Source organism: Vipera ursinii (genome assembly GCF_947247035.1).
Source record: "Vipera ursinii genome assembly, chromosome: 12".
Classification (NCBI taxonomy): domain Eukaryota; kingdom Metazoa; phylum Chordata; class Lepidosauria; order Squamata; family Viperidae; genus Vipera; species Vipera ursinii.
In genome coordinates this window covers 16,985,520-17,008,091 of record NC_139525.1, presented here as the reverse complement: position 1 = coordinate 17,008,091, position 22,572 = coordinate 16,985,520, and the positions used below count along the sequence as shown (strand labels likewise).

At 44.7% G+C, this 22,572-nt stretch overlaps 1 protein-coding gene across 2 annotated transcripts in view; it reads left to right on the top strand.

Moving 5' to 3' along the window:
- The window catches only part of ABCB7 (ATP binding cassette subfamily B member 7), a 73,388-nt gene that overhangs the window by 12,957 nt on the left and 37,859 nt on the right, over positions 1–22,572 (top strand). For both annotated transcript variants that reach the window (XM_083372319.1, XM_083372318.1), the window contains exons 3-4: positions 1,661–1,747; positions 13,615–13,734. In XM_083372319.1, coding sequence (XP_083228445.1) covers positions 1,661–1,747; positions 13,615–13,734 — 207 coding nt within the window. The remainder of the gene's footprint in view (positions 1–1,660; positions 1,748–13,614; positions 13,735–22,572) is intronic.

The window sequence follows — 22,572 nt, the reverse complement described above, 5'->3', positions numbered from 1 at the left end:
GGCTGGCTCAGGAATTCTGGGAGTTGAAGTCCACGAGTCATAAAAGAGCCAAGGTGGCCTACCCCTGTTCTAATCCAATATTCCCCATGCAGGTAGTCCTCAATTTAACGACCACAATTGAGCCCAAAATTTCTGTTGCTTGGTTGTAATGTGAATTTTACCCCATCTTACGACCTTTCTTGCCATAGTTGTTAATCACTGCATTTGTAAAGTTAGTAATGTGGTTTTAAGTGGATCTGGCTTCTCCATTGACTGCTTGTCAGAAGGTCGCAAAAGGGGATCGCATGACCCCGGGATGCTGCAACCGTCATAAATATGAACCAGTTGCCAAGAGTCTGAATTTTGATTGCATGACCATGTGGATGCTGCGACAGTCGTGTGAAAAACGGTCATATACCGCCTGTATAAGATTCATACCATTGTTTATCTTCTGGAGGAGTGCTTTTGTTGAAGAAAGAAACATTTCAGAATTTGAGTCATGTATTTAAAGATTTTTACTTTTTTATTATGTCTTTCATCGCACTAATTCAAAGTAGATGTATTGCAGCATTTGTTTTCTAAGCCTCTTTGTAAATATAGACTACCAGGTATTTACTATACTGAAGAGTCTCCAGTCAGGCTTTATGCAGCCTTCTGCAAGGATTCCTGAGAGAAGTAATTCAGAGGTCCCCAACCTTTTGGGCGCCAAGGACCGGTTCAGTGGAGAGAGGTTTTTCCGTGGACCGGAGAGTGTGTGGTTTTGTGTGCTGCCTGCATCCCACGAACAGAGCTTTGCTTGTTTGTGCGGACCAGTTGCTGCCAGCCCACGGCCTGGGAGTTGGGGACCTTTGAAATAATTTATATATAAAGCAGTTACAGTTGTGAACCATGGTGGTGCAGTGGTTAGAATGAAGTACTGCAGGCTGCTTCTGCTGACTTCCGGCTGCCAGCAGTTTGGCAGTTCGATCCTGACCGGCTCAAGGTTGACTCAGCCTTCCGTCCTTTTGAGGTCAATAAAATGAGGACCCAGATTGTTGGGGTGGGGGGGCAACATGCCGACTCTGTAAACCTCTTAGAGGGCTGTAAAAAGTGGTATACAAGTCTAAGTGCTCTTGCTGTTGCTACAAGTGAGCTACTTCTGGACTCCCATAATTTTCCTGAACTTTTATTCACCAATCCATCCTTAGCCACAGTTAAGATGTTAGCAAAATTCAGTTGGGATTGGACCTGTTCAGGTAGTCCTCAACTTACAACAGTTCATTTAGTGACTGTTCAAAGTTACAATGGCACTGAAAAAGTGACATGGGACTGTTTTTCACACAACCATTGCAACATCCCCACCGTCACGTGATCAAAATTCAGAGGCTTGTTAACTGGAATATAGTCATGACAGTCACGGCGTCCTGGGGTCACATGATCCCCTTTTGTGACCTTCTGACAAGCAAAGTCAACAGGGAAGCCAAATTCACTTAAGAACCGTGTTACTAACATAACAATTGTAATAATTCACTTAACAACAGGGGCAAAAAAAGTCATAAAATGGGGCAAGCCTCAATAAATGTTTCACTTACAAACATAAATTTTGGGCTCAATTGTGGTCGTACGTCGAGGGCTACCTATAATGGATTTGATTGTGACTGTACAACCATTGACATCCTTCTCTGCTGTGTTCTTCTTCCAGCATCTGCAGGGGTGGTCGCAGGTAGACAGAAGAACCTGTTGGCACGGACATGCCGGGGGAGGCCTCCATTCAGATCCGAAGACAGCGGTAAATATCGCCCCTTAATCCATCCTGCGTTTTCTCCACACCAGAAACAAATTAGAATAGAATAGAATAGAAAATATGGAGTGGAGTGGAAGGGAAGGGAAGGGAGAAGAGAATTATTGGAATGGAATGGAATGGAATGGAATGGAATGGAATGGAATGGAATGGAATGGAATGGAATGGAATGGAATGGAATAGAATAGAATAGAAAATATGGAGTGGAAGGGAAGAGAAGAAGAGAGAATTATTGGAATGGAATGGAATGAATAGAATAGAATAGAATAGAATAGAATAGAATAGAATAGAATAGAATAGAATAGAATAGAATAGAAATTAGAATTATAGGAGGAATGGATAGAGTAGAATAGAATAGAATTATTGGAATGAAATGAAATGAAATGAATAGAATAGAATAGAATAGAATAGAATAGAATAGAATAGAATAGAATAGAATTCTTTATTGGCCAGGTGTGGTTGGACACACAAGGAATTTGTTTCTGGTGCATAAGCTCTCAGTGTACATAAAAGTAATAGTGATAATCATGATCATATACAACATGAAAATACATTTATCATAAATCGTGAAATACAACACTTCATCATAAATCGTAAGATGCAACAGTTAGTGATAGTCATAGAGTACAAGCTAAGCAAACAACATAAATCATACTAGGGCAGGGGTCGGCAACCTAAAAAAGAAAAAGAGCCACTGGGAACCGGTTCCATCACAAATTAAAAAAAGAGGGAGCCGCGTGCGTGTGTCCATGCACGCGCATGCGCAAAAAGGTTTTTTGCGCATGCGCGGACGCACGCGGCTGCCATTTTTTAAAAAATGAGATGGAACCGGTTCCCGGTTGCCCGATGGCGACGGCCCGTCTGCAAAGCTGCCGCTTTCGGCAGCTTTGCAGACGGGCCGTGGCAGCTTCCGCAAAGAGCGGCGCCCCTGCCCATTCCGAGAGGTGCGCGCGCACCTCTCCGAACGACCGGAGGTGCGCGCGTACCTCCGCGCGAATGGGCAGCGGTGCCGCTCTTTCAGGAAGCCCGCCGCGGCCCGTCTGTGAAGCTGCCGAAAGCGGCAGCTTAGCAAACGGGCTGCGGCAGCTTCCGCAAAGAGCGGCGCCCCTGCCCATTCCGAGAGGTGCGCGCGCACCTCTCCGAACGACCGGAGTTGCACGCGCACCTCCGTGCGAAGGGGCAGCGGCGCCGCTCTTTCAGGAAGCTGCCGAAAGCGAAGGGGCAGCGGCGCCGCTCTTTCAGGAAGCTGCCGAAAGCGGCAGCTTCCTGAAAGAGCGGCCCGCTGCCCGTTCGCGCGGAGGTACGCGCGCACCTCCCCAAAGGTTTGGGGAGGTGCGCGCGCACCTCCGGTCGTTCGGAGAGGTGCGCACGCACCTCTCGGAATGGGCAGGGGCGCCGCTCTTTGCGGAAGCTGCCGCGGGCCCGTCTGCTAAGCTGCCGCTTTCGGCAGCTTCACAGACGGGCCGCGGCGGGCTTCCTGAAAGAGCGGCACCGCTGCCCGTTCGCGCGGAGGTACGCGCGCACCTCCCCAAAGGTTTGGGGAGGTGCACGCGCACCTCCGGTCGTTCGGAGAGGTGCGCACGCACCTCTCGGAATGGGCAGGGGCGCCGCTCTTTGCGGAAGCTGCCGCGGCCCGTCTGCTAAGCTGCCGCTTTCGGCAGCTTCACAGACGGGCCACGGCGGGCTTCCTGAAAGAGCGGCACCGCTGCCCATTCGCGCGGAGGTACGCGCGCACCTCTCCAAAGGTTTGGGGAGGTGCGCGCGCACCTCCGCCCATTCGGGGAGGTGCGCGTGCACCTCTCCAAATGGGCGGTGCCACTCTCCATTTGGAGAGGTGCGCGCGCACCACTGCCCGTTGGAAGAGGTGCGCGCGCACCGGGCGGCTGGGAGCCGCAAGAGACGGCTCAAAGAGCCGCATGCGGCTCCGGAGCCGCAGGTTGCCGACCTGTGTACTAGGGTACAAACAAACCCAATATAAATTGTAAGATACAAGCAGCAATGTTATAGTCATAAGAAGATAAGGATAGGTAATAGGAAAGATGAGTATCATAGTAATACAGCTTTACTAAGTATTTTGATAGTGCTGTAGGAATTAGTTGTGAAGCAGACTGACTGCATGGGGGAAAAACTGTCCTTATGTCTAGTCGTTCTGGTGTGCAGTGCACTATAGCCGGGCTTTTCAACCTTTTCACAGATTGTACCATTTTTAGGACATGACAATATTTGAGTACCACCAGTGCTTAGCAAGGTGTCAAAAACCTGATAACTAAAAAAACCTGGATTTTGGTTTTTACTGATTAGATTCATTTGTTGTTATAGAAATGGCTAGTTTATAGTATTATGGAAAAGTAAAAAGTTGAGGTTCAATGTTAATGCTTCCTTCTACTGCAACAGAGGAAGTCTGTTCTTTTTCCCTTCTCCCCCTCACTTTCCCCCCTTTTCCCTCCCCACTGTGTCCTACTATTTGCTTTTGTATTATTTTATTCTATAATCTAATAAACTATTACAAACTGTAGAAAAAGAAAAAAAGTACCAGTTTTAATTTCTTTGGTGGCTGTTCCTTTGCTGAATCACTTTCCCTTTGCACTGACAAATGTTTGATGAATTTATCCATGTTTACTAATGTGCACCACTACCAGCTAGCTCAGGGCTCTTCAAACTTGGCACTTTTAAGACTTGTGGACTTCAACTCCCAGAATTCCTCAGCCCTCCTGGCTGATTGAGGAATTCTGGGAGTTGAAGTCCACAGGTCTTAAAGTTGCTAAGTTTGTAGACTCCTGAGCCAGCTGGTTGGCCCTTCTGAGCTCTTCCACAGTGTAGTAAGAATGCACCCCCCCATCCCTTCCCTGTACCCTTAAAGACACAGTAATCAAGTGCAAAGGAAGAAAACGTGTCACAACGTTGCAATCCCCCAGACAGAAAGGCTCCCGCAATTGCGAAAAGCTTTAGCTTTAAATTAAGCCAGTTTGCCTCCAAAGAAAACTTTCTAAAAGCCACAGACAGACTCAATTAAAGGGGGTAAAGCTAATTAATTTTGTTTAAAGGGATTAAACCTTTCCTGTTGCTTTTTTCCCCTTCCCCCACCCAAACCACGTTCTTTTATAGCCTCTCCTCTCTTCCCCCCCCTTTTTTTTCTTCAGTTCACCTCCAGCTCCGAGCTGCTTCCAGAAGTGCCAATCAGCTGGAGCCCTGCGGGTTCCTGGGGCTTCTGCCCAGCCCAGGCAGTCCTGCAACTGCAGCTGCCTCTCCCTCTCCCTCAGGCTTGGCTCACTTAGGCTCATTCCCCTCCCCTCCTACCCGTGGCTAGCAATTGCCTACCACCTGCCATGTGGCAAAGTACCACCAGTGGTACGTGTACCATAGGGTTGAAAAGCCCTGTCCTATAGCGTCTTCAGGGAAGGAGTTGAAATAGTTTATGTCCAGGATGTGAGGGGTCTGTGGATATTTTAACAGCTCTCTTTCTTGCTCATGCAGTATACAGGTCCTCAATTGCTGCAGGCTGGCAGCAATGTCTGCACAGTTGCTTGCATGTTTGCCTCTGAGGACGCAAGGGGGAAATTCTCCTGTCCATTTCTCTGAAGTTTGCCTTTTGTTTTCTGAACCAGGTTGATTGGAAGCAAATCCCTATTTGCATAAATTGTTCAGAAAATTAGTTTTGACAGAAGAAGGAAGCCACTAGCTTATCTGTCTGTGATTGGAAATGGCTGCATCCCGGGGAGAAGGGTGACAGTTTGAGGCTTTTTTATGGCTTTGACCAGTGTAAAAAATCACGGAGAGGACTGACTTTTCCATTACACATTCATGCCTCTTTTCCTCCGCTCTCCTCCTTGATTATATCTTAGCGGGGCACTGCATCTGTTTTATTTATTTAAAATGTTCATATCTTTCTGACAACAGGCCTCTGGGGCAGCTGACAAGCAGCGCAAATTAATATATAAGAAACACAAGATTCTTCTATAATGGCAGTGGATGAAAAAAAGGAATGCCATACCCTATTCAGCTGCTTCAGTCAGTTGTGCTTTTAAGATAGTTATTATGTCATGGCTGTCATTGAAAAATGCCCTGAAAGGCAATATCAAACTATTTTTAAATATATCAGTAACTCACTTCTCGGATTTTAGACCTTGCTTCTTTAACTTCAGCTCTGACATGAATTAATATTTTTCAGTTTAGCATTCATTATTCACTGCTTTCCTGGCACATTCAACTTCTTGGACCCTTCCAAACGAAATGTTTGCAGGATGGCAGCCTGTGTAAGTTTAGACAAGAGGATGTGGGAAAAGGCGGAGAGACTTCAATCCCCGTCCCCATCGTATAAGTCTCCCAATGGCTATTTACCTTTGGCAGGAAAAAATGGCTGGGCAGAACTGGATTGAGGCTGCTCCTTAAATGCTTAAAACTGTCTTAAAACTACATAGGCCCTCTGTCTAGTCCAGGGGTCGGCAACCTCGGCTCTTTTATGACTCGTGGACTTCAACTCCCAGAATTCCTGAGCCAGCATAGCATAGCTGGCTCAGGAATTCTGGGAGTTGAAGTCCACGAGTCATAAAAGAGCCGAGGTTGCCGACCCCTGGTCTAGTCCCACCCATTGGTTGATGCAAGGGCAATGTTAAGTTTTGCACTGCCTGGTCTCCCAAGACTGTGATCACACATTTATTGAGCATACACCAACCAGCCTCTCTCTCTTCCCGTGGAGCTGGGAAAATGACAGGACCCCTTTCCATAAACAAGAAGCAACTTCTACTTCTGCTGACTCAGAGACGGAGGAAAGTTGATCAGATGCCACACAATCTCTGTACAGTGGAGAGCCATTGGACTTACATTACAATTTTCAAAAGGAACACACTTGGCTCCTGTCAAAGGTATAAGACCTATAACTTGATGAAAATGTGTTGTTGACAACCTTAAGTATATCTTATTTTTTTGTTGTTGTTTCTGTAGGTTGAACAGTGTGTGAGAGAATACAGTAACAGAGCAGAATCTCTTACTTGCTCCATCTGGGCTTGCCATTTGTTCTTTATAAAATCTTAGAAGCCCATTTTTCTTTTGATTGAAAGTTTGAAAAATTAAAAATGAGTTTTGTTTTAATTGAAAGTCACATTACCAAAAATAGAGAGAAAGCAGTTCTCAGAAGCAATATTAGCTGGTGCCGCAATTGAACCCAAAATTTCTGTTGCTAAGTGAGACAGTTGTTAAGCGAGTTTTGCCCCATTTTAGGACCTTTCTTGCTATAGTTGTTATAGACTCCCGAGGTATGTACGCAAGGAACACAGAGGATACACCTTTAGCAAAGGTGGTGTTAAAAAAAAAGAAGAAGCTCTGCCTTTATAAAAGCCAAGACAGGTTTGCTTATAAAATGAGGCCTGTTGGACTGTGATTCATTTGGCAAATTGTATTTGTAATACATTATTAAATGATGCGATGAAAATTGCCTCTTGTATTAAAAATACAAAAATAGACACGTTTCAGTTTTTTGGACAAGAACGGGCTATAACTCTATTAATTTCTTCTTCCATTATGAGGAGCGATTTGAATACAGCTAGTCCTTGACTTCAGCCGCAACCGAGCCCAAAGCTTCTGTTGCTAAGTGAGGCGTGAGGCATTTGTTAAGTGCCCCATTTTATCACTTTTCTTGCCACAGATCTTAAGTGAATCACTGCAGCTGTTAAGTTAATAGCCCGGTTGTTAAGTGAATCCGGCTTCCCCGTTGATTTTGTATATCAGGAGTCAGTTGCCAAGTGTCCGAGTTTTGATCACATGACCCATGGGAATGATGCAACAGTCATAAGTGTGGAAAACGGTGACAAGTCACTTTTCCAGGGCCACCGTGACTTCAAACGGTCACTAAAACAAACTCTTGTGACTTGAGGATTACCTCTACCATTCCTTTTCCCACCAAGCGTCTCAAGAGGAAAAGCAGTAAATTAACTTGCCAAGTTACAGCTTGGCATTGTACTCCAAACCTCTATGCAATATTGTTGGAATCAGATTGTGGCCCTTCTTTGAGTAGTTCCAGTCAGGGGAAAAAAACAAGGAATCAGCACCGGAATTGGCTATAATGATCTCATTTTCCTTGATTGAGCCCAAGAATTCTCAGAGACCGGCGCTGGGTGGAAAGAAATTCCATGGTTTTAATGTTCAGTTGCTTGTCTTTGTTGTACTTCCTTTCCTTGCACTTTGCCTCCCCCCCCCACACACACACATTTCAAAAGAGCTGTAGGTGTTCAGGTAGCTGCAAGGAATTTAATCCAGTTTTCAAGCACATTAAACTGGAAGATAACAACACTGGCAAAACATACGGAACAATACTGGTTTCCTAAGGTTTCATTTTTCCTCCATCCATAGGTTCTTGGTAGGCAAATTCTAAGAGGCCAAGAAAATTGACAATAATCCATGGTTTGAGCATGATATGAAGCATTTAATAAGACTGGCAAATCACTGTTTCGAATTCTGATTCGTGGAACAAAAGTAAGCATCGTGAGATGGGGTCACGCATTTTCCTAAGCCAAATGTGCTTAGTGTGACACGCGGCCATGGATACCAACTAAAGGTCCATAAAGCCAGGAAATTGAAACTTGCTGATCTGTTAAGAGGAATCCACTGTGACAAGTAATGGTGAGAGGCAATGCCGCAGATCCTGATTGGCTTCAGCGTAGTCATGTTTTTATGGGTTCGGATGCAAAGGGTAAAATGCATAAGGCCTATAGAGAGGCCCATATTGCGAACTGCCTTAATTGTCCAAGTGTCAGTGCAATATCGTACAACATCATTAGGACCTGTTTACCGGCACATCAGCCTTTTCCAATTCCCTTATTCTGTGAAGCTTTAAGCCAGCATGGGGTAGCTTTACCTCTGGCCTAAATCAGCAAGCTTTTAATAGTGCTGATTATTTGCCCCATTTGTTAAACAAATACCGTCTTTCAAAATGGGTCATATCCTTTTAGAATTCACTGCAGCCTAGCATGTGGCATGAAATGAAAATGAGCATAGGGCTTGTACCTTCGGGCTTGCAGGGAAGAGTCACAAAGGATGGACAGTGGAGAAACAAAAGGGGAGATAGATGCGTTCAGAAATACTAAATGCTAAGCGGCAAGTTGGAAGCTGGCATTGTCTGCAGCTGGATCTGGATTCACGGTCTCTGGTATTGCTCTTGTCTAATTTAATACAGTTCCCTGCTGGATTTTTTCTCGCTCAGAGAGGAGATCAATTCTGATGAAAAACTGGGGAATAGCAATAACAGATAAACTTCCGAGTGGCCAAAACGACTCTCAGAAAGAGTGCTAAAGACCAGGAATATAAATCCTTCCGTCTTCCACCATTCAGTCAGAACCGAAGAAGCTTCTTGGATGAGAAGCGAAACATCTTCAAGAAAAACATAAAGTCCAGTTGCCTTTTGAAAAAACGTCTCTGGGGCGACCTGGGTAACTGAGAATCTCCGTAGACATTTGGGGAATAGCAAGATTTCAGTGGCTGCATATTCTCTGACTAATTGGAGTCTCCTGGTCTTTCTTGCCTTGCCATTCTCCTAAGAAAGGCATGGATTAACTCTGTGGCACACCTGGGCATTTTACGGCCTGCGGGCCATGTCAGGTCTTTTGACTGTCCCTTTCTTTGCCTGTGGTGGCCAGGGAATGGTGGCAGCCCTCCACAGTAGTCCCAATTTCTCATGTGGTTCTTGGGAAGATTAATGGCCCAGCCTTTATGGCTTTTTGCACAGGAATGAAGGCTGTTCGAAAGCTGTCATTTGATGTTGCACGTACAGCATACATCTGTGCAACTATATGTGGAAATAAACCCCCTGTTGCCAATCATCGCGGTTTGTGTGAGAGTTTCATCTTACACTGACTCGTATCCCTGTTGGCCAAACAGTGAACAGATGCACAGTATCCCACCTTCATAAACAGACATCTAGCCTGGATAGGGAAGAACAGAGTAAATGGACAAGAATCTGGCTGTCTTAATTAGCTATAGATATGTGTCTTGTTTGAATGCAGGGAACTTGCCAGGATTCTTGTTCTTAGCCTTAGCCTTTATATTTGATCCTGTTCCAAATTTTGTATTGTCAAATCAAATCAGATATCTTTATTACAGCCTTTCACCAGCCTTTACAATAAAAGAGTACAGTAAAAAGAGAAATAAATTAATACAGCATTTATTGGGGGAAAGGATAATTGTACAATAATTATACAATTATTAGGGAAGAAAAAATAATAGGGCAATAAAACAGGCTATCTGATTAAAATTTTCTGCCGTGGTATAACTTGATGAAAATGTGTTGTCGACAACCTTAAGTATATCTTTTTTGTTGTTGTTGTTTCTGTAGGTAGAACAGTATGTGAGAGAATACAGGAACAGAGCAGAATCTCTTACTTGCTCCATCTGGGCTTGCCATTTGTTCTTTATAAAATCTTAGAAGCCCATTTTTCTTTTGATTGAAAGTTTGAAAAATCAAAAATGAATTTTGTTTTAATTGAAAGTCACATTACCAAAAATAGAGAGAAAGCAGTTCTCAGAAGCAATATTAGCTGGTGCCGCAATTGAACCCAAAATTTCTGTTGCTAAGTGAGACAGTTGTTAAGCGAGTTTTGCCCCATTTTACGACCTTTCTTGCTATAGTTGTTAAGTGAAACACTGCCTCTGTTAAGTTAGTAACACGGGTTTTAAGTGAATGTGGCTTCCCCATTGACATTGCTTGTCAGAAGGTTGCAGCGTGACTTTGGGACACTGCAACTGTCATAAATATGAGTCAGTTGCCAAGCGTCTGAATTTTAATCATGTGACCATAGGGGTACTGCAATGGATGTAACTGTGAAAAAGTGCCATAAGTCCCTTTTTTTAGTGCCATTGTAACCTCGGACTGTCACTAAATGAACTGTTGTAAGTTGAGGACTGCCTGTAGTTGACTTTAATCTATAGTCTAGATTAGGAGTAGGCAACCTCGGCTCTTTTATGACTCATGGACTCCAACTCCCAGAATTCCTGAGTCAGCTATGCTGACTCAGGAATTCTGGGAGTTGAAGTCCATGAGATTGCCTACCCCAGGTCTAGATCTTCCTAATGATGATTTTAGCTGTGATTAGGGCTGGTGCAGGCATTACATACCATCACATGCTCCCCAGGAGCTACTGTGCAATCTGTTGACATGTTTCTTGGGGCCTTCTAAGCTCCCTGACCTGCCGAATTTAAACTTTCTAGAATCTTTTATTTGAAGAAAAATACCTCTGGGGTCCATGTGGACTCCTAAGGGGTTCTTAAAAAATAAGATGCTTGGTATCTGTAGACCAGTGTTGGTTTGTCTTCTGCTAAATGTGTGGCTTGCGATAGAATAGAGTAATAACTTTTTTTAATAGAATAACTTTATTGTCACTTTGAATGTACACTAATTGGCATACATTAAAATGAAATTTTGTTGCATACAGCTCTCAAAGGGTCACCACCTCTGATACACACTGCATAACTATGACAAATATAAATAAATAAATACAGAACTATGCATATACCCACATATATGACAAAGAACAGTCTAGTTCAGGTTATGTATGCATGTGCATGGCGAGACAAATGAATCTTGTGAGTTTACCAGATGGATGGCATAGGGTACAAAGCTATTACAGAATTGGGTAGTCCTGCTATAAATACTTCAAAACCTCCTCCTAGAGGGGAGCAACAGACACAGACCGTAAAGTGGGCGTGTGGGGTCTCTTAACACTGTTTTTTGCTCTAAGCACACAAGTGCTTCTAAGCAGCATCCTGAATACCAGGGAGCGAGCATCCTATGAGCTTCTCGGCTGTCCTTACCACTCTCTGAGTGGACCTTCTATCTGAGGCTCTGCTGCCACCAAACCAGAGAGTGATGCAGTTTCTTAAAATGCTCTCAATTGTGCCTCTGTAAAAAGTGGCCAGGACAGAAGGAGAAAGGTGTGCTCTCCTCATCCAAGGAAGGAAACGCAGACGCTGGTTTGCATGCTTCTCTAAGGATGTTGTGTGGAGAGACCAATTCAGATTGTTAGTTATCTGCACCCCCAGATGCTTAATACTGTTGACCACCTCTGCAGCTGCATACTTGAACCTGAGTGGAGTATGGCTATGCTGGCTCTTTCTAAAATCTATAGTGATTAGCTATGTCCATAATGGCAGCCATTTTATAGTGTCCCATAATGTGCTCTCAAAATTCCAGATGAGTTTTCTGGCTGAAAAGAGTTAGAGACTTCCATATAATACTGTCCAAAATTACATCTGGATTTCCTACATTTGATTGCTCCCTTGTAGCTAGTCTGACTCAGATGCTTGTTTGACTAAAGCAGAGCTTTTCAACCAGTGGTACGGGTAACACCTGTGGTACATTGGCACCTGGCAGGTGGTACGCAACCATCCTAGAAAAGGGGTAGCAGGGGAGGGGAATGAGCTGAACCGGTGGCAGCACCGCACAAGCCTGAGCGAGAGATGGCTGGAGCTGCAGGGCTGTCAGGGCTCAGTAGAAGTACCAGAATCATCATGGCTTTCCAGCTGATTGGCGCTTCTTCGGGGCTGTCAGGGCTCAGCGGAAGCGCCAGGATCAGTGCCAGGCTCCAGCTGGAGCTCAGTGCTGGTCCTGGCACTTCTGAGCCCAGAAGAAGCGCCGATCAGCTGGAATGTTGCAGCATCTCCAGGGTCTTGTGATTTACATTCAGATGCTTGGCAACTGATTCATATTTATGACGGTCACAGTGTCCCAGGGTCATGTGAAGTGACCAAAACCTGCTGCAACCACCCAGCAGGGGGGGGAATAAGAACCAAACACCCCCCCCCCCCCAACTCCACCCTCGCTGCCAAACCTCAACAGAAATGCTCACAACAATGAAAACCTCGGACAGGAGGAAGAGTGCCGCCGGGTAAGCAGGCAGGTGTCTTGCTCGGCTGTGGCTTGGGGGCCACTTTTTTCAGTGCCATTGTAACTTCGAACAGTCACTAAGGGAACTGTTGTAAGTCGAGGACTACCTGTACTTCATCCCTTTTTTCCTTTTTTTTTGGTCATCAAGTTTTTGACACCTTGCTAGGCGACTGGTGGTACTCGGATGTTGCCATATCCTAAAAGTGGTACAGTGGGTGAAAAGGCTGAAAAGCCCTGGACTAAAGCACCAAAGGCTCACACCTGCTTCCACCTGCTCACAAGTTTCTTTGGATTTCACATGCCCTAATCTTGTATTTAATTTTTGTCTGTAGTCCTAGTCGCCCAAATCTTGTGTGTTCCGAAACTAACTTTTAGAACTCAGAATCTTTTATAGTTACTGGAATTTTGGTTTAGGGTTCCTCCTCCCCACCCAGCATGGAGGGGAGCAAGTGCCTTGATCCTTAAATCCAGTTTACAAACCTGCTTTTGTTGCATCTGCATTTTTACAGCCCTTTGCTATAGATATTATTTGAGGTTTTATGCTTGAATAAAATTATCCCTATATTTTTAGTTTCACTATTTAGAAAAACCCATAAAGTGACAAAAAAGCGTCTGTAATTCATTTGACCTCTAAAGAAGGAATTAATAATACAGGACAGGACAATCAGTTTATTAAGGAAATTTAGTTCTGTACTTGAATCGTTAGCACATTGACTCAAACTCAGAGCCATTTAGTTCAAACGACATGACATTTTACATGCAATTAAACCCTCTAGAACAGTTTTCTTAAGTGTGCTATTACTTTGTATCCACTGAACCAATTCCTTTTGGTGCTGGTTTTATTTCAAAAGGGGGAAATAAGTTCCCATCTACGTGTTGCTAGCTAAAAATAGCTCACATTTCTTGAATTGGGACTTTGGAAGCAATGTCGTTTGGAAACCTGTTGAGACCATCCTTTCCATTTCACAACCTTTTCTCTCCACAGTTGAAAGAAATAGACGGTGGAAAGATCCTCAAAGCAATGGCCTCATATGTCTGGCCCAAAGACCGGCCTGATCTTCGTGCCAGAGTCGCCATATCGCTGGGATTTTTAGCAGGTGCAAAGGTAAGAACTCCAATATCAAGCTAAAATTGGTGGCCTGGCTTTTGCCAGACAAAATGCCATAAAGTGAAAGAGAAGCTGATATAAAATATTTTGGCTGGGGTTGTTCTCACAAGACCTTTTTGAAGATCCAGTAAGGCAGGTGTCCCCAACCTGTGGGCCGTGGGCCACTACCGGTTCATGGCCTATTCGCAATCAGGCCACGTGACTGGCTGGCTGGTGCATGCACACACTCAACCTCACTCGTGCGAGCGTCGTGGGTTCTCGGGCCCCACTCCTGTGAGTGTCGCAGGGTCTTGGGGTCCCACTTACACGAGCACCGCGGGTATTGCCGGAGCCTGTGGCTCGACTCATGTAAGCATCACGGGTGCTGTTGGCCCCACTCATGTGAGCAACGGGTGCTTGTGCATGTGCGTGCATGCACCTGCCCCTCCCACAAAATCATCCCGTTTCCCTCCTCCCTCCCCCCCCCCCGGCTGCCAACCCAGAAAGGTTGGGGAACTGCATTAAGGGCCTCCAGCTCTGTTTTATTTTCCCTTGTGCTTTGATATTGCCTTAAGTGCCTGTAAGATGTTTCGGTGCGGGTGTAGATTCGGTGAAAACATTAAAAGCTTATTCTCAAGTACTGCTCAGAAATTCCTGTCCGTGGTTAAGCCAGGCTGCATATCCCATCCCTCTTGTTGCACTCAGCCACGAAACTGGCTACTCTTAATCTTCATTTATGCAGTTGTGCAGACACTCATTGAGATAAGCTTGCGGTTAATATGCATAGCTCATATCACTTGTAGGCATGGTGGCGGTTCTGAACAGACAACCTGCTACCTGTGGGTGGCCTTCCTCTCTTCCCGTTTGAAGCAGCACTCAAGAGAGGATACGTCGTCTTCTGTTAGGCTCAAGTCAAGGACCCTGGGCTGAGGAATTAATTATGCGGGCTGCCATTAATAGAGACTGAACTTAAATGACAGTAACTCAAATTGTTCTCTTGCTGGTGTATTCTAAGGTTTTTCTGCTGAGAGTTTCCCAGACTCTGTGATCACATATTTCACCACAGTTTATGAGACTGGACAATACTGAAATAGAAGATGCCCCTTGGTAGCTTATTTGCGAGCATTTGGAGAGAGATGCTTATAATATATGCTTGTGGCGTCACTGGCTATACTGAAAAGAGGAGAGAAAGTATGACAAGAGGAACCATTTTTTTTCCTTTGTTCAGGACAGCCGTTTCTTTGTGGGCTTTCTATTTTGTTTTCTCTCTAACAAGGACCCAAAGAAATTGTCTTCGATAAGGGCTAATTTAATTCCAGTAGCTCAGACTGGTGCCTTAGTAGAGCAAGCGACGTCAGTCCATGGCGCTGGAATGAATTTGCCAGTGGGCTTAAATTCCAAAATAAGAATAATTATTTTATTATGAGGACAGCCTCACATTAATAGAATATACGGCCTTTGGCGCTGCACCAGGTTGAATCACGTGTTCCCTTATCTGTATTCACCAGGCTTCCCTTACTAGCAATCGGAGGCAGCAGGGAGAATACATGAGGATGGTAAAGGAGGACACTTTTAAGCTTTTCTCGAACACTTCCAAGGAGGGAAACAGGACAAAGGTTGGCATGATGTCTTTGCCTAGGCAACCATCTGACCTAGTCCTTCACGCAGGGCTGGAGTTCAGGATCCAAACAAGTGTTTTGGCCCATGGAAATTGTTAAGGGAATTCGTCTTGTGTGTGTGTGTGGGGGGGTGCACGCCTCTGCTGTGTACATAGTTAAATATGTGCATAGCTCTTTCTGCACCAATCTGTGTTCCCGATAAAAGCAGCCCTATTCGACAGAGAGCCTGCAGCACATGTCCCAAACATGTCCAGCGAGCATACATGACTAAGGCTAGCTTTATATCTGGATCTCCCCATTCATAATCTAGCTGCACTATACTTTCCATTAACCCCCCCCCCCCAAAAAATGCTATTGGCTTTATTTTTTCTTAAGATGAGAGCACAGGAGAGAAAACAGCAGTGACTCCAGCAGATTAGAGCATTCTCTTCAGCCCCTGGCATTAAGCTGCAGAGGAGGGGAAGGGTTTCTCGGGAAGATGGTCAGAAACCTTGGGAGGAAGAGCAAAGCCAGTTGCCTGAAGCAGGCAGCTCCCCAGCCCACATATGCCCCTTTTCTCACGGTGCCTGGAAACGAACCTCCTTGCTGGATCTCATAGAAGACGACGTGTTGTCCACCAAATTTGCTGAATAATCTCATTTTACTTAAGCCAGATTCGCTCTGGCCTCCCTCTCAGGTCGCAGAGGACTTCTTGTCAAGTCCCGGGCGTCAAGGCAATCCTGTCAGTCTGTCCGTCGGGGGGAGAGGTCTCTCGAGAATTAAGGGGAGGTTGTTCAAAAAGGGCAAGGAGGCCACGGTGGTGTGATGAGAGTTGTGCCCCTTTTTATGTGTGACACCATCTTAACTTTGTTGGTCCCCTCCTTGAAGAAACCCACGTAAAGGGGTCTGAGGGGATTCAAGTGGGGAACAGCAACTTGTATTCACTAAGTTCTCGACTGGAGTATAAAAACTGCTTGAAATACAAGGTGGCCACTGTGTGAGCCTCCATCACAGCAGAAGAGAACTTTCACGTCCTGGTTGATCAGGTGCTGCTTATATCATCTGGGCCAGATTATGACTCATGGACTTCAACTCCCAGAATTCCTGAGTCAGCATAGCTAATTCTGGGATACATGCAGTCACATCAGCTCCCCATCCCTCTGTGCTGCCTTTATCAGGGATGGTACATCCCACATAGGGTCTGGCCTTGCCTTGCCATAACATTCCTCTGCTTGGTCTTCTTCCCATGTCTGCTGCTGTGTCTCGGCAACTCACCTTTGGGTGCTGTCTTGTTGATGTACTTCCGGGTGCTCTGCGAGCTCCTTACATTGTGAGGAGCCTCTGGGACTTCATATCGGTAATTCCCCTGTCCTTCTTTGACCAGTTCACTGTAACAGAAGGGCATCTGATGGGTGGCAGGACGTATGTGTGGATCTTGTTCTTCCCATTGAGCTGGCTCTTCAGGAGCTGTCTGATGCTTTGGTTGTACTTGGATGTTGTTGTCATCTTTGCCTCTTCATCATGGCACCCTTGTGATAGTGGAATACCAAACTAGTTGCAACTGATCTGTATCTCTGCTATATCAGAGGTCTCCAAGCAAGTGCAACACAAACGGGGCGGTGTTAGCGCCCATGTGACACTTGCTAGCACCGCCCTGTTTTTGCCACGTGGGTGCTAGCACCACTGCATTTTCACTATGCGGCACCCCATTTGCATAGCAGCAACGCTAGCACAAGTGGGCTCAGTGCTATCCCACAGCCACAGTGCTATCCCACAGCCAGCAGGCCACGGCCTGGTAGTGGGCTGTGGCCCACAGGTTGGGGACACTTGTGCTAGATGATCTGCTGGTAGTTCCACCCCTTCAGTCTTATTACTCTACCTCTCTTGACTATTATCACCCTTCTCAGTCTGAATGACATGCCAATGTCCTCACTTTAGAACTCTTCTTACCCAGTCAGGTCAGATGGATTAGCAAGTCAATGTTTTGTTCACTCTTTGTATACACCCTGATGTCATTCACTAAGATGTAGTAGCTTGTGGTAGTTCCATTCATGAACTTATATCCATGTCCTGTTCTTTGATTATCCGGCTGAGGGGATCAAGCAGAACAGCCGTAGGGACAGTGCATCACAATGTATATGCCACATTTGATGGTCTTTTGTGTGAGCTGTCTTGAGTTGATTTCCAGTGTGTCTTCCACAGTCCCATTGAGTTCTTGAGGAAGATTCGTAGTGTCCTGTTGACACAGATCCATGTCTGTGGCATTGAATTGTAAGCTTTCCAGAAAATCCAGGCTGTGCTCAGATTGATCTGTCTAGACTTTGAGTCTTAGGCAACTGCTCTGTCTATGAGCAACTGGTGTTTTGGGCCCCTGGTGTTCCCAGTGCCCTTCTGAGCAGTGTTCATGTACTGACCGTATGGTCCTATAGCTTAGTGGCTATGATCTCAGGTCCTGCATCCACTTTGCCTCACTGTTATATGTCTTCTCCTCCTCTGTATTACGTCCTTCCAATTGTGTTTGGTTTCTACAGTTGGTGGCCTTGCTGTTAGTATGCTGTTGCATTGCAGTTGGGAATAGACCTTGGATGGTTCTTTGGAGAACAGGACGTTGATCTTCTGGACTTCTGCTTTTCTAGTGTATAATATCCTTAGCCTGGAAGCTAGTGCCATGAGCCTTAGCAGTCTCCAGGGCTTCAGATGGAGTCAGACCCTTGTATTTTTTCAGAGTCTTATCTCTAACCTTCACACTCTTTTGTAATTCTTACCAGCTGATTAACCTCTCTCCAAGTCTCTTTGATTTTAGCTTTTAACTTTATTTTCTAGGGAGTGGGTATGTAATATTGTCCTTGTTTGTGTAGCCAAGCATCTCCAAGGTTATAATAGCTGTAGTGTATGCCAGTTCAATGGTTTGAGTTATGATGGAAGGAGGGATTGTTGTGAGGGCGGTATTGACATCTTCTAGGGAACTATCTGATAATACTTCTCTGCTGAGCCTTGGTAGCCAGTCCTGAGTCTTGACTGTAGCTAGTTTATCCACGATCTCATACCTCATAATAGTTGCTGTGCTCTGAAATGGAAGAGGCAGTGGTGATATTCCAGCTTCAGATATTGGCTGAGCATTGTGCAACCAGTTGTTCTTCTGAGTCTTCTTCAGTCTGGGATGTAATGTGTAGTTGGTCTATCTCACGTTGTGAGAGCAGCTTCCTCTTCACTGTGTTGAATGTGTTGAAAATTCGGTAACAAGGTGTTTCTAAATGGATGCAGATCTTCTACCCATCCATAGTTTTCTCGTGCATTTGATTTATCCCCTCTTGTTAGGTCTACTGCTGTAGTAGCATTCCATCAATTTCAAGTTCTCTTGTCTCATTCATGAATGGTTTGTTCCAGTAGCCTATTTATCAGCTGATTGTCCTGGGTCCTCAGTATCTGATGTGGAGTTTATTAATCGGGCCCACTTCTAAGCTGGCTAGTTGGTGTCACTCTCATATTTTTGAGGTAGGCAGGTGAAGCATTGGGGGGTCTTTGCCGAGGACCCCAACTGGGTTTCAGCTGGGATTTAAACCTCGATCTCCAGCATCAAAGCGCTTTAACCACTATGCTCCGTAGCCAGCTTGGTAGTGAGGAGATATACAGAGATATCCATCTGTATCCCCATAATAGCTGGATCAAATTCAGGAATTTGATAAGAGCTGCTGTCACCTCCTGTCACAGTTGCCATCATTTTGGCCTTTTGCTCATGGGCCTAGCATCTATTATTTATGAGTCAGGTATGTCTTTCTCCGTAGCGCCTCTGACTGTTAATTTTCTGTATCTGGGAGGGGAAGTGGCTAGAAATGCGAAGTGTGCCGAGCAAGTGCCAGGGGAACTTTAAAATGGATGACAACGCTCGCCTCACGAGGATGTCTTATCTACCTAATCAGCAAGGGATATGTCAAGGCAATATCTAAACTCATTTAGCTTGAGTCAGCCGTACAGAGCCTTAAGGGAGGTGTTTTAATGACACATCGTCAGGTTGCTTCTCCCACAGCTACCGGTAGGACCAAGATGCCTCTCCAGGCATAACGCCCCAGAAAACTCTGCTCATCTCGCTAGTTCTTACCCAGCAGCATCTGGTGCTGAGGCAGCTGGTCTCTTGCTCTTGGTGCCCATATTGTACCCGTGTCTGCCTCCTTCTGAGAGCACCGGGCTGTCTCGTGGCATTACCGGATCTGGAATGCAAATTCTGCTTCTGCTCTCTTTGTGGGGTTGTGAACTGCTGTCTGTCCCATGAGAAATTTTCCACCAGAAAGAGAGGCTTTGAAATCCTTGCCTCTCCACACAGGCTAAATTGATAACCACATTTAAAAACAGAAGAGGAGAGAGAGAAAGAAAGAAAGAAAACCTAAAGTATATGTGCAGCATATCAGATTGAACAGGAAGAAGAAATCCTTAAAAATCCCACCATTATTATTATTATTATTTTTATTTTAATTCCATTTATATCCCGCCCTTCTCCGAAGACTCAGGGTGGCTTACAAGCTTAGCAGTAGCCTTCATTCTATGTATATGCCTGCTTATTAGGGCTTTCACACACACCCCAAGCAGCATTATTACAAAGTCAGCTTAATTGCCCCCAACAATCTGGGTCCTCATTTTACCTACCTGGGAAGGATGGAAGGCTGAGTCAACCTTGAGCCTGGTGGGATGCGAACCTGCACTAATTGCAGGCAGCTGGTGTTACTTAAGGAGGCATTAGCCCACTGCTCCACCAAGGCTCTGTGTGTGTGTGTGTGTGTGTGTGTGTGTGTGTGTGTGTGTGTGTGTTGTATAAAGAGAGAGAGAGAGAGAGGATCAAAAGGTTATTGGGCAACTTCATAACATTATAGCTAATGTGGCTGCCACATTGATATTTATGTTTTCACAAATGTTTGGAGATATGAACTGTTCTTAAAGCAATACATAATATTTAATAATTGATCCTCCTCAGTTTAAGAGCTTAACCATTATTGCATGCAAGTGCTCACTAAAAGAAGTTCTTCACTTGTTCATCAGTGAATACTTGGGAGAGGTTAATGTAAGCTAAAAAAAAGTAGGAGCAAAAGAATCACCTGTTTCTATTCCGGGAACTATTTTCCTACTTTGCAAAGCTCCAATGCAAACCAAAGATTGTGTTCGCCGCCATCATATGACAGATTTATCAAAATAACGCTTCCCCATATTTTACCATAATCAAGGATAGAAGCATCTTAGAAGAACTACTAAGGAGAAATTTCCTAACAGTAAGAGCAATCAACCAATAGAATAGCTTTCCTTCAGAAGTTGGGGGTCCTCCATTGCCGAAGGCTTTCAACAACAGACTGGAGAACCATTTATCTGAACTGGTATGGGGTATGCTTGAGCAGGGGTTTGGACTAGAAGACCTCCAAGGTCCCTTCCAACTCTATTATTCTATGTTCTGTGTCCTATTATATATACACATATAACTACTTTTATCATAATTTAGTTTGCGAGTATTAATTGTGTTTATGACATGGTTAAATTCTTTGGGAGGTCTAGTTGCCCAGGTTTCCATACAGGAAAAGAAAACCCAACTCTGTAAAGACAGAATGGAAGGTGGAACGAAGAAGTAGGAAAATGGGGAAGCCCCACACCATGAAAGATGGAATGAAACCACTACAGACTGACATACTAGGCATCAGCAAATTGAGATATACTTTCAGCCAGAAGCTGTTTATTTGTTGGGGCATGAGACACAAAGAAGGAATATTCTTGTTTCCATAATTAGGTAGGGTATAGTAAGACCACTATTCTACTACAATGTGATCGGTGACCAAATAATATTAATTAGACTTCATGGATATCCCTTTAATATGAAGATCATTCATATTCAGTTTGTGCTACAATCACCGATTGCAGAAGAGGAGATTGATGAATTTTTTGATCAATTTGAAAGTGACAAAACAGCCAGCCAAGATGTGCTGTTTGTGAGTAGAGACTGGAATGCCAAAACTCTAAATATTAGATATACAGATCAGGAAGCCACAGTACAGACAGTACGTGATGATGATGGTTTGCCTCCAGGTTGGCAAAAGAGTGAGAGATAAGACTGTATGTTCTTTCCTTATTTATTTACTTAAATGCTGCAGATATAAAGGAAGCTGGATTGCTTCAAAATTAGAGGTAAAAACCTCAGTAGCCTGCAGAATGCTGATGACACTTCTCTGATAGCCAAGAACACAAAGGATCTCCTAGCTCTAGGAATAAAAGTGAAGGAGCATAGTGAAAAAGTGGGACTAAAAGGAGACCAAGCAAATGACAGCAGGTATAAGAATCAATCTTAGAATTAATAATGAATATATGGAAGTGGTAGATAACATCCGACTTTTAGAATCAACATCAACCGCCCACAAAGAGGTACTTAAGCAATAAGCCACAGACTAGCACCTGGAACAACCATAGCTGCAGGTGGACATGAGATGTTTAAAATCAACAAGGTGGAAATTGGAAATCGAATTAGTTCGAGAATTTATCTTCCTTGGTTCAAAAATTGTTCACAAAGGCAGTTCTACACCTGATGTTTGTCCCACATAAAATTGGTTGCAACTGTTACAGTTGATTTTGTAAATTACATTGTTTCTTTCATCCGTTCTTATCTTGTCTTTGGTTCTGGATAATTCCTGGCGGGGTGTATGGTAGGGTTAGTTTTTGCATGACAGTTGGTGTGGTGTGGTGTGGTTTACATGGTAGTTTGTGTGGTTTGGCTGCTGTGTGTCAACTGTATCCATTGCACCCGACTTTACATGGGACAAACATCACATCAATTAAAAAACAGGATCCACAAACACCGGCTGGCTGTCAAACGCCACAATTGCAAATCCTTAATCTCTACGCACACCAACACCAAACAGCACCAGTTCGATTGGAGCGACAGAAAAATCATCGGCCACGCTACCACCTGGCACATTCCTGAGTTCATTGAAGCCTGGCACTCCACAAACAATTGCCTCAACAGACACATCGACCCACAACCAGCCTACGAACCCCTCAGGATCCAAATCAACCACACAGCCAACCAGAGACAGCACCGACACACAACCAAGCCACGCAAGCCCCCTTCTTCCCACCAGCAGCACCTCCCAATGGCCTCGACCTGATGTAACCTCCCCGTCACAAGACCTTCACTTGACACTCCCACACCTGAAGCCCTTATAAGCAGAAGAACAACGACACTGACATTCCCTAAACTGCTGAAGATGTTACCTAGCCTGGTAATGAAACA